General features: G+C 35.1%; 1 protein-coding gene across 1 annotated transcript in view; it reads left to right on the top strand.

Moving 5' to 3' along the window:
• Positions 1-12,946, top strand: part of LOC108729482 (uncharacterized) — a 134,377-nt gene that overhangs the window by 118,476 nt on the left and 2,955 nt on the right. Inside the window, exons 2-5 of the mRNA XM_018458627.1 lie at positions 4,186-4,391; positions 7,868-8,003; positions 9,372-9,511; positions 12,642-12,903. Coding sequence (XP_018314129.1) covers positions 4,186-4,391; positions 7,868-8,003; positions 9,372-9,511; positions 12,642-12,903 — 744 coding nt within the window. The remainder of the gene's footprint in view (positions 1-4,185; positions 4,392-7,867; positions 8,004-9,371; positions 9,512-12,641; positions 12,904-12,946) is intronic.

Below are 12,946 nucleotides of genomic sequence, written 5' to 3'. Positions count from 1 at the left end.
ATTAATAGACTGATTGATTTTCAGAAATTCATGAGCTAAGACATTTAGAATGACGAGTGACGATATATTACTTAATATACGAACATATCCAGATTGCAACTGAGACATCACTTGTTATTTAATTTCGAGAGTGACGTTTCACAATGCGAAATTATACGAATACATCGAAACACGTCCAATATTATGCCGTAAAGGGTTAAATCAAAGTGAAAAGATATTAGAAGTTGTGACTTCATATCACAGACTCAGCAATTTTATAATAAAATAACGGGCGCTGAGGACATTTATTAAGAAAGTTGCTCTGCATCGTGATGCTGCGAGGCGTTAGTGTGAAAAAGCACGACGCGAATAAGTAAGATGGATTTTGCTGGTGTTATCATAAATATCATTAGAAATTCGTCATAAATATCGAATATCATTTAAATATCGAATTTTATTTCTGTTTCCATAAATTGTAAAGATGTAAATTATATAAAAACATTTCTTTTACTTTAATCATCGTTCAATAGGAAGAATTATATACTTTAGGAATTTGCGAGAACGTTAAATGTACCTGTCGCCACTTAAAAGCAAAAAATCAAGTTCTACGAGAGCGAGGATAATTCTGGAATATAGAGAGCATAATGCAATCAATTATGTTTACGATTGGAATAGATTTCTGCTGATGACGAAAAACCGATAATGCCGTTAGCGCGAGCCGTATTCGATTCCCGTTTAACGCGGAAATATCATTCGAGACAATTGCATTAACTCTAACACCGCAAATTAGCGGTTCAACTATTTCTGGAGCAAAAGAGAAAAATCATCAGAAAATCAAAGATTATATCTATTTAATGCCGTTTATTCAACATTTTATTACTTATTTATTGGCATTTTTAGAGATATGTTCTGGGATACGCGTTAAGTTATACATTTGTAATATAGATAATTTGTAATATGTATATTTCTTACATCTAATATCTTAAGGATGTTTTACAATATCAGCTAAAAAGTCAACTAAAAAAAAGCCAACCCTAAAAAATCTTTAAAAAAAAAGAAAAAGTATACGCCAAGCGTAAAAAGATATCAAATTTTACATTCTTCTTAATAAAAAACGGATACGAAATAAATGCAATTAGCCAAGTATTTTATTAGACAAGGCACATGGACCGAAAGTGACTAAAGTAGTCAATTATAGTGAAGAAAAAATTTGGCGTGTCCGGGTCGCATCAAATCGCAATATTCTAGGATTAATATATTTTGTGAGTATATTTTTGTCCCACAAACTATATTACTATATATAATATGTTTATTATTTTTATATTTTCATAATGCAAATATTGTATTGAGATAATATATTCACAGAAGTGCAATTAATGCGATCCGGGCACGCCAAATTTTTTCTTCATTATAATCCAGTTGACCACTTTCGTCACTTTCAGTCCATCTTATATGTTTTGTGCAGTGCATGAAATACTTGGCTAATTGCATATATTTCGTATATTTTTTTATTAAGATTGTATTTATTTAGTATCCGTTTTTCATTAATATTTTCAGTTGATATCAGCCAACAACATTTTTATTCTGAATACGCTCTGAAACCAACTGCAAAACAACAAATAATTTGACTTATATAATGGCTTACGCAGCGCAATAACTTGCTGCAATAAATAATTTTTAAACGACTAAATGAATTCGTGCAAATAAACTTTTGCACGAATATTTATTAAAGTTTTATTAGTATAAAAAATTTTATTTAATTCGTAATGGTATTTCCTCATTAAATTGGCAAATAAGTATGAACGAATTATTATTATTTATAGCACAAAAATTCCGTTTTAAATGGAGCATATATAATGGCAAAAACCGAAAAAAAGAATGACTCAAGTTTTTTTTTTTTTCGAAGTAACACGTACTTCTTTTCTATGGATCTTTTGTATGGGTAAATACGCGTGGACACGCGTGAGAATTCGACTGTTCGTTTTGACATGCAATATGAATGACTCTCACGATTATCCATATTACGCAGCGTCACATTGCCATAATACGACTGCATTTCGCTAGAGATTTGCATTCTGTCCTTAGAGTTTCTAAGAAGAATTTGAAAAGGAATGTGTATAATTAATAGAAAATGGATTCTGTAATTTACGTATTGTCGTCTACATTTATGGAGATGAAAAGTCTTTTTTTTAATTTATCAGTTAAATTAATTTTAATCCTCCATAATTTAATTTAATAGAAGTTTTCAATTCTGGAAATTGTCTCTTGGTTTCACCGTGCTATATTGTCCTACTTGCAGGAAAATATGGTCATCCTGCCGGAAGCTATAAGCTAGTTTTCTCGTCTTCGTAATGCGCGAACGTAACGAAGCGCAGGAATTATTTCTTATCCCTTGTCGTTCCAGAAATTGCACGACGCGGTCATGAGCGTCGAGATACAGTCTTCTTGGTTTTCCATGGTGCCACGAGATGAAAAAAGTCTAGTTGTGAGAAATACCGCTTCATTATAATTTTCATGGAACTCTTGTTATAGAAGCAGGAAATTTTACCGTACGCTATTAGCAAGATAATTGAAATAATCATGGGAAGAAGCAAGGAAGTTGGGGAAAAAATTCCGACGGCGCGGCGCCCATGCTCGCACTTATTCCCTCCTATGTGTTTATCCCTTGTACTTATCTTCTGTCCACCGTAAAGGCGGCAATCAAAAGTACATTTTCACTTAACTCGTTGCACTGGAAACTCTAAGCCAGTGCCTTGAAGTGACTTCGCTGTCGTATTATTGACGTCTCTCCTAAAAATCTATACGGTGAGAATCAAATCAAAATCTATACGGTTCAGGAGCCTCTATATTGTTGTGAATATCGAATTTAAAAAAACCTTTCATTATTTAACTCCATCAATTATACATGTATCATCAGAATTATATAAAAGTTATGAATTAATTAATAATTTTAAGATTTCTCTAACAATCATTCGATCTATTATTATAACTTTTAATCTTTTTTTAAGAATATTTGAAAATTATGCAACTTTTACTTTCATTCAAAAATATCATTGACTGATATCTCATAAAGCCATTTCAAAATATTATATATTTAAGTAAAATGTTCTATTTTTCGCCTAATAATACTTGATGTGTCATTGATAAGCAAGAGATATCGTGCCATTATTCGAAATAAACATTTAATTCGCCTTGCTCACGAACAAGAGCGTGTCAAGAAATTAATACCTTGTTTATAAACGTCGTAGACGTCTTTGTTATTCGCAGCAACCACCTGTTTACCTGACGTTATCGTCATCATCCTTCTACTCTTGAGCTCCGTCGACGCGTTCGTCGCAGATTGTTTCTCCCTCCCTTCCCCCCCTCTCTCTTTCTCTCTCTATTTCCTACACACGATAGATTTCGGTGGATTACATATTCTCGCGGAATATTCCCGGTGATTCGAATCGTTGCAGCATCCACAGAAAAGATACGCGCGTCATGCACGTCTTATTCACCCTCATCGCTGCAATGTCTCTCGCGGCTTCTTTGATCTTCTTTCCCTCTTCGAATGACGTCACCCGAACGTCCACGCATCTAATAAAAGGGGATCGCGGTCTTCTAGAGTCACGCGCTTGAATTAATTAATTTTTTTCATTTGAAGAAAGTCTCATGCTCCATCATATGTTTTTAAATATTTGATCAGCGATGCATATAACTATATAATTTTTACATGTTTAAAATACATTAAAGTACAATTTCTGACTTTAAACATAATTCAAGGCATGAAAAGAAATAACGCATGAAAGATATAGATTATACTAATTATAGAGAATTTCACTTTTTTGTCTTTTTGCGTACAATAAAATTCTTTTTATTTGTTAAAGTTTAAATAACGAATATCATTGATACATTGATCTTTTTTAACGCATGAAATAAATTAGAATGCTGTGAATCCTAAATGCGACAATATATATCTTATTCACTTTTGATGTTTTAATTACGAACTACTATTACTCCTCTAACTGATATTTGTTTTCAACAGTAAAATTAAGCTCTACAAAAACAGCTGCGAAAACTGTTACTCCAATTACCCGTGTCTAGTTTAATTTTCTTAAGTAAGATCTTTTCGTTGAAAACTCGTTGTCTCGTGTAACATTCAACACAAGCGTATACACTCATGCGCCTTTTCTCTGATCTCGCATCCGCTTTCTATATGTGTTGCAGAAACAAACGGTTTGAGGATGCTGGAGCTGATAGTGCCGCAGCACGCGGTGCTCGGGCAAAATGTAAGCCTCGAGTGCAACTTTAATCTGGACGGCGAGAAGCTGTACTCGGTCAAGTGGTACAAGGACGGCAACGAATTCTACCGATACGTACCCCAGGAGAAGCCACCTGTTCTGGTGTTCCTCCAACCCGGTGTCTCAGCAGTCGTAAGGATAACTAACTGCTTTCACACTCTCTCTTTGGTTTTTGTGTTAAACTTTAATAATAAAAAGAACGAATCAAAATCCTAATCTATATGAAATTTATCTCGGAAATGTAATCTTTTTATAACATTAAGACGGGTTCTGTAAGCGAAGATTTTTCTCATTCCTCAACATTGGCACTTTACGACGAACAAAATTGAAAGGATCCGGCATAAGAATGGCATAAATCTTCGAATAGAAAGAGATCGGGACATTCTTCGGCTACAATTTCCCGCTCACTCTCGTGTTGAATCCTTATCCAATTCTCACGCTTCGCGTCCGATACGTCCAGCCCGATTGACCGTCGTGAATCGCCTTAAACACGTGGACGATTGAAGCCTCGGAAAAGAAAGTTTCTGTAGTGTACACGGTGTTTTGATTCCGCACCTGTTTAGAATTCCCGATGGACGTGTTTCCCAGCAAGTGGCATGATTGACCCACTTTCGATCATACGGACTCGAATTCTCAAATGCGCGTCAATCACGAGGAGTCAAAATCTAAACTCTGTACTCGAACGGCAGAACTATCCCATCACGTCCACCTTCATATTTGTGTCGTTTAAAAATAAATCGCGCGTTCTGATATTTTTCCCAATCGGAAAACAAATAGGAGAGCAAAACGTGAACTAATTTGAGAATACGAGCGTGTGATTGACAACACAAGTGACGCACAAAAGTGCATGCATCATACGCGATGGAAATAATAAAAACAGATGCTGACTTCGACAATAATAAACATTGTAGTAATGTCTCATTTTCGAAATTTTATTTTCAAATCTCTGAGAGAGAGAGAGAGAGAGAGATTTGAAACTAAATTAACATTACCACAGAGAGAGAGAGAGAGAGAGAGAGAGGGAGAGAGAGAGAGAGACGTCCATGTGTCAGTCGTGAGCGACGTTTGCAAAAGGAACTAGCTTCCATTCCTATATAAATAAATAAATACTGCATGCAGGAGCAGCTTTCCCGAAATATTCTCGTCTCGGGCACGCGCGACCAAAATGGCTTTTCATTCACGTCAAGACATCGGATTAATGTTGCATTATGCGCGCCGAGCGGCGAATAAACAAAGACGAGACGACCACCGGTACGCGATCTTGATCATAATGAGCCTTAATATTAACATTAATCACCCGCGCGAGATTGGCGCTCGGGAATGCCCTTAGAAATTATCGGTCTACCCGGTTGTTATCGCTGTTTATAATTACATCGATTAGTATAATGAATCGTGAAATGCTCTCCCAGCGCGCGGAGATGAAAATTGTGGGGATGCTGACGACGATGACCCGGCTTCTCTCCTTCTATCCCTTTTCTCCTGTTTCTACCCCGCGTTTCTTCACTAATTTAATGTGGGGACGTTGTTCGTTAAGCGCGTCTTCATCACACCGCGCGGCACATCTAAAATTACCTTTCGTCCTTGTCGTCGTCGTCGTCGTCGTCACAAAAGATAACGCATTACAAATTGATCCCAAGGGGGTCGCTCTTCCTCGCCACCCCCCCTTTCTAGTAGCGGTTTCCCTCTTTTAGGTTAATGATATTTCCAATAATTTCAATTCCTCGCCGACTATATCACGCGCACGGTTTTCCACACCATTGAGTGATACGAAAAAATTCCATCTTCCCCGCGGCATGAAAACTAGTTGGAGCGAGCCCAGTTCTGTGCCCGAAAATGATGAGTGATTCACTGGGCTACCAGCGGAACGACACAAGTTGTCGGAAGGACGTTCATTTCGTGCGAAGGACGAATATATATATTTCTCAATTGTATTCATTCATTTATCAAGATTTAGAGAGACAGCATAAAAACTAGGCATTAAATCTAATCCTCGGAAATAACATTATAAATGCGGAATTTGTACGCAAGTTAATGGAAAGACATTAGGGAGTTTTTGCAATATCATGTATCCAGATACGATGAACGCTAAAGTCACGTTATTTAGTGAAAAGTCGAACTGCGCGTGCACAACTTTCCACTAAATAACGTGATTTGACCGTTCACCGTATCTGGATACATGATATTGCGAAAACTTCCCATTGTCGAAAAAGTAATTTAATAGTACGAAGAACATCCCATAAGTAAGTTTCCTTAGGAAACTAGGTAGGAAAATAAAATAAGAGGTAGGACAATTATAATAGGACAATAAATTTATTTCTTTTTTTTAACTTAATCCTTAAGTTACTTCTCAACATAGTCACTATTGAAATTGTGAAACATGTAACGTGACACCAGTTTTTTAATGTCAGTGGTATGAAAAAACATATTTTTTAATTGGAGTCACGATTTCACTTCAGCTTTAATTTCATCACCGCTGTCACAACTTTTATCACTCAAATATTTTTAGCGCAGAAAATGGGTGAAAATCAGTCGGTTGAAGAAAATCTTTGGTGGTTGACTAAAATATTCCCAACGAAATTATGCCAATAAATCCTATATTCATCTTGTTGAATAAGAATTCATGAAACAAAAAAACTTTCGTCAAAAACACTTTCAAAAAGCTTTTTCAAAAAGACTTTTTTATTTGAAGATGAATATTTATAATACTTTCGTTTCTTGCAGTCAAAACTGAATTATCATTAGGTATACGTAGTTTGCAGTCGGACACGTTTTGTATTGGCGTTTTTTTTAATTCAAATTTGTTCAGCTAATTATGGTTGCAATTAAAGGAGACTGTAAGTGAAAAAAATGTTGTCAACATACTCCAAAACAATTTCTACAATGCATAATATAACTAATTTTTTCCTATGATAGAGAAACTTACTTTTGAGATGCATCTCGTAATATATGAAATAATTGAAATTTTACGTAATTCTATGAGGTAGTTTTTTCTGTTCTATTTTTTTAGTCAATAAAATAAACAAATCATATTAAGGAAGATTTTAATTCTGTGTCCATATATTTTATCGAGTCAGTTTGCGAGTTTTCACAGCATGACGAATTGGCCGTTATATCGCAATGTTACACTCAAAAAAAATATTCTGCCATTTAGCGGTTCTGTGTTAATGTCACAAGATTTTCCATTATGTACGGTCTCAAGAAGATACTGTACAAATTAGAGGAATTTCGTATAACTATAAGGTGCTGGATTTAAGATTGCAATCCTCTTAATGCTAGAAGAATATCCTGCATGTCACATACTAACATGCACGCGTAATTACGGTAGTATATAAATGACAAACTTCTTTTAACAAATAAACGTGCCAGTATCTTGTATATCCTTTTATTTCAAAAGGCTATTCGAGTTATTATAATAGAATTTTCTATAGAGGATTTTATTTTTGATCATAGCTCATGTATCCTTATTTTTATAGATGAATACATATTATAAATACACGTGCCTGATTTATGTAAGATTTTTTTGCTTAGAGGAAATTCTAAGAGGAATTTCCCGCTTATTAGCAGAATTTTTTTTTTTTTTTGGATGCATCTCTTTTTTTGTCTTTCAGGTTCACGAATCCACTCAACGAATGGTCGTCCTTCGTTCCGTGAACCTCATGAGCACGGGACGCTACAGATGCGAGGTTTCAGCGGAGGCACCGTCTTTCCAGACCGTTTCCGACCATTCGGATATGACGGTAATCGGTAAGAAGCGACGGCGAGCAGATTAGTATTAATTAAGAGTTTTATCTTTCAAAGAAATCGCGCAATAATGGCAATCCAGGCCTCTCGCAAACATTGGGATATTGCATCGTTGATTTAGCTTCACGAGGCGGCGCTACTATTCTTCTTCGTCGATTCTCATTATCCGAGCAAATGTTATCACGGTCAACCGAAAAGAAAAAAGAGAAATTGTACCGACTAATCATGATCTTATTCATGTTTGAATTAAAATTAAACCGCGAAGAAGAGATTTATCACATTTATCGTGTAGCCTACGTGAGATATGCCTTGGAACGGTTTAATTCCGAGACAAAGATTTATACGTGTCATTTGATGAAGGGATTTCGATTTCACGTTCAAGAAGAAAAAAAGGAAGAAGAGAGATTTTCTACCGTGGGATTAGATATTTTAACGGCTTTAAAGATTTCAAAAGCCACTTTACGCGCGAATTAAAACAAATCGCAGTTCTAACACCTTCGAAAGAGTCAATTTCGTCGCGTTGGTTTTGATCTGTGAGAGGGAACATTAACTATCCCTCAAAAATATCGACCTACGACCAGTGACGAATCACTGATGATTCAGTCTTGCGACGGTAATGCATCTACGACTTATCGTTTAAAACACTTTTCGTAAGTCTTAATTATCTTATTATCATCGTACGCTGAAAGCGAAGCGCTTTTCTTCAATCGCAGACATGACAAACTCGAAACCGATATTCGCTTTCAATTATTTATCACAATTTCCTCATGAACATTAAATTCATTGACGTAAAATCTGCTCATACTTTCTCATCTTCAATTATTCCTAACTCGAATATTACCAACGCTTGCGCAACATTCTTCACAAATTAAACACTTGATTAATAATATCGTATGAAAAATATCGATTGAAAAGATTTCTATAGCACAACTGTATGGAACTTTAGCCGTTTAAATCTAAATAAGATCCGCAACTGGTTTTCCATCCAATCCTTTTAATCCAGAACGGATTCGATTATTATTTGTTCTCTCTATCGAGGGACAAGATCTCGATCGCTCCAATTTTTGCGCCTGTATAACCGATTATCATGCGCACATTTATATATCTATCATATAGCGTATATATAAAGTTAAATGCGTTATATCGAGTGCAATAATCACAGTAAAGTGTTACTCCATTAAAATTTCCACATTGGTAAACGTAAACAAGTTAAACTCGCCGCAATCAAATTATAGAAAATTATGGTTCAAGCGGCATTGCGCAAAAATATTCGAGTGGGCAGGTTAAAAGCCCGGTCGTTTTGTCTAATCGAAGAACATCACATCCTTTTTGTCATAGCAGATTGTTTTACGTATATCTACATAATTCCAGCCCTCCCGGAAGACGAACCTGTTATCACGGCGCGACCCGGGAAACATCGTTATCAAGTCGGCGACGTCGTGCGGTTCAATTGCACTTCGACGAGGTCGAAGCCACATGCCACGCTCAGCTGGTTCATCAACGGCGACCCTGTGAGTGCTCGAGACACGAAGCATATCTCTCTCTCCTCCTCCTCCTCCTCCTCTCTCTCTCTCTCTCCTCTTTTCTCTTTCTCCCTTGCTTTCTCTGTCTGCCTGCTTACCGCAACTGTGAATGTCTTCTCAGGTTGTCGGAAGCGTAAAAGATTCGCGGCAACGTCACTAACATCCGAGATACGCCATGATCCCGGAAAATCCGTTTAGAATAGTCTAGAGATTCGCGTACGCTTACGTACGATGCAGTTGAGTAACAGGAAGAGGCTTTATCTACGAATTTTCTAAAATAGTTGTACCATGTTATTAATACTATTATTAATCAGAAACATGTTTCGTTATATCATGTGTTACGTATTTAATTCTGTAATTATTTTCCAATTTTTCAAGAATAAAAAAGAACTCAATATTATTTTGATTTTTTTCGAGATAATAATTAATTACAGGGTCGAAAATTCTATTCTTTATTTATTCTATTTTATATGTATAGTAATAAAGTTTCAATTAAACATTAATTAAGTTTTAAATTAATATTTAATTTAACGAAATCCAAGTAGATTTTACTTTTCACGGATCGAATTCTAACGCTAAAATATTCGTCACATGTTCCTACAAGTGACAAAGTTAAACCTTCACATCTATCTTAATAAAGACTTTTTCTTCGTAATACAACATGTTTTACTACCATCGTGATACCATCGTGCTACGAAGTTACGTCTATAAAAACGTATTGGATATTACTATACGATCACAAAGAAAAAATATATCGTAACAGGTACCCTTCACTTTTTTTCCCTCTTAATCTCTCCTCTCTCTCTCTCTCTCTCTCTCTCTCTCCCCCCCCTCTCTTCCCCTCTCTTTTAATCGCTGTCAAAAGTTTCTCATCATGGCGAATTTCGTTCTTTCGCGAAAATAACGCACATCTGCAACGACGGTCACTAACGTGACCGTTAGTCTCGTTGACCCACGATTACATGCTAACAAAGCTCGAGAATTAATTTTACAAAGTGCATTCTATGGTGTGTGCGAAGCTTTTTCATTTTTCATACGCGAACAAATAATTAGTTCTTGGGGGTAATTAATCTTCGGGGGTTGCGAGCGGACGCTCGCGCGCATTCAAAACCGCCTGATTGTAATCTTTCAGCATCGGCATTATATCGTGACTTATTAAAATCGGGATTATATTTAATCGGAGTTAAAATTGATAATCTTAGATTATAGAATTGCCGTTGGAAAATTGGTGTTGAATTTAACACATTTTACATTGTCTCAAACGATCCACTCAAATTTATGTTAATTTAACACAAGCTAGATATGTTAGAAGGTAACAAAAACATTATTTAAAAAAATAAACACAAAAAGATAATACTAACAATTTATAAACAACAAACTACGGAAACATGTCTTTTTCAATAAAATTAACATTTATGATATATTAAATTAACACATATTTTATTTATTCATCTGTAGAGAATTTAAAACATATTATTTGTTATTTGTTTATTTACTCATAAATTGTATTATTTTGACACTAAAAAATGCTGAATATCAATTTAATACAAACTACTTAAATCACGTTATGTTAAATTATATAACATTCGAATATGTTAAAAAATCAATACAAAATTTTAATAAGGACTTGAATGGATCGTTTTCAACACAAATACGAAATGTTTTTTATTGGTTAATCTTTATCTACAGTATTTGAAGAAGATGTCCTGTAAATTATGATGTTAACGTATAAATTAGAAAAAGATATGAAATTCTCATGAAACACGAAAAATATTATAGGTAATGCGCGCGCGCGCGTGTGTGTATGTATAACAGTAAGGCATTGAATAATTTCATTATCATGATTAGAATTAGTGTCGTATGTTAGAATACTTCTTAATTTTTATCACAAAAGTTGTAACAAAATTTAATGAGAAAGATAACAATCTTCTGCTGAACGATATTAAAAGTTTACGTAGTGCTCTCAAGGAGCTCGCGGGTCAAGAGAGTCAATTTTCCTGGAACAAAGTAGATTAGACAGATAATGCTGTGTATTTAATTTACGATGATAAGTACTGACGACGTTATTACATTTAATTTAAAAAACGAAAAAAGATATATCTAAGTTTAAGAACACATATTAAAATGATTCTTAAAATGATCTCGCGTATTTAGAAGATTACCATTTGTTCTTTGCTTAATTCTTTGCTGACATCATTGCTTATTATGAATATAATATTATCTTGTTTCGTTCGAGTTTAATATTCCAATCGATTTGTTACCAATTTTCACTCTGATTTTATTCCATTAAGTAAAACTTGTGTTTAGAATTAAGAAAGGATCTTTTTAGCCTCACTATTCTTCCAGAAAACTAATTATGAAAATTTTAAGGACATGTCAATATACCGCAAAAGATTTAAACCATGTTGATTACGTGCTAGCAAATATTGGATTAGAACAAAACTTCGTAGTGTTACGAACTTCAAAATTCAAGCAGCCATAATTTCGTTAAAAATGATTTAAATTTAAAAAAGAGTTTTAAAGCTTAGCATCTTTACTTTCGAGAAGTCATTATGTCTTTTGAGTTTCTGTCAATTTAGTTATTTTTTACATATATATAGAAAACTATGAGCGCTCTCTCTCTCTCTCTCTCTCTCTCTCTCTCTCTCTCTCTCTCGATAAAATGGCAAATTTTTTCCTCATTTTGTGGGCTTTTTACATATCTGAAAAGAAAAACTTGAGAAAATTTTCGACTTTCTAACATGAGAAAGCTTAAAGTTTTCCGTGCAAAATCGTATTTAAAAAATGGTTTTAAGAATTTTTGTTACTGAGTTATCGCAGATTAAATAAAAGGAACATTTTGACTTTAATTGCTCATAACTCCGTTAAAAATCATCGCGTATCGCAATTAAAAAATAGATTCTTAAAACAGAAACTTCATTCTTTTTAATGATAAAAACATATAAATGTCTAATTTAAGAAAAACATGTAAACACAAACACATACAAATGAAATAGTACCTACTACGAACTTTTGTTCCAACCCAATATTTCTGACTAAGGAAATCCGTGTTATCATCATCATCATCGTCGTTCAGATCGAGAGAGAATATACAGTCCCGCTTCTTCACTTCGATTAGGTCGAGCAGCAGTTCTTGAAGTCCTACCCCGTCGACGTAGACCGGAACGATCTGGAGACTTCCACACTCGGTCTAGAGTTCCGTCTGCGCTTGAAGCACTTCAAGAAGGGAGACTTGAAGATCAAATGCCTGGCGAGAATATATACCATATATTGGAAATCGAATGAGCTCAGCATAGAGGGTGAGAGGCCTCTGAAGATACCGGTAATGGAGAGTAGGGAGACAAGGGCGCAAGGGCACACGCACGCCGAACACATCCTAGGTAAAAAGAGAATCCCATCCGCGGTCCTTGACTGAGGGTAAAT

Source organism: Mycetomoellerius zeteki, unplaced genomic scaffold, assembly GCF_001594055.1.
Source record: "Mycetomoellerius zeteki isolate Tzet28-1 unplaced genomic scaffold, Tzet1.0 scaffold74, whole genome shotgun sequence".
In the NCBI taxonomy this organism is placed as follows: domain Eukaryota; kingdom Metazoa; phylum Arthropoda; class Insecta; order Hymenoptera; family Formicidae; genus Mycetomoellerius; species Mycetomoellerius zeteki.
This window is presented reverse-complemented; position numbering and strand designations above follow the sequence as displayed.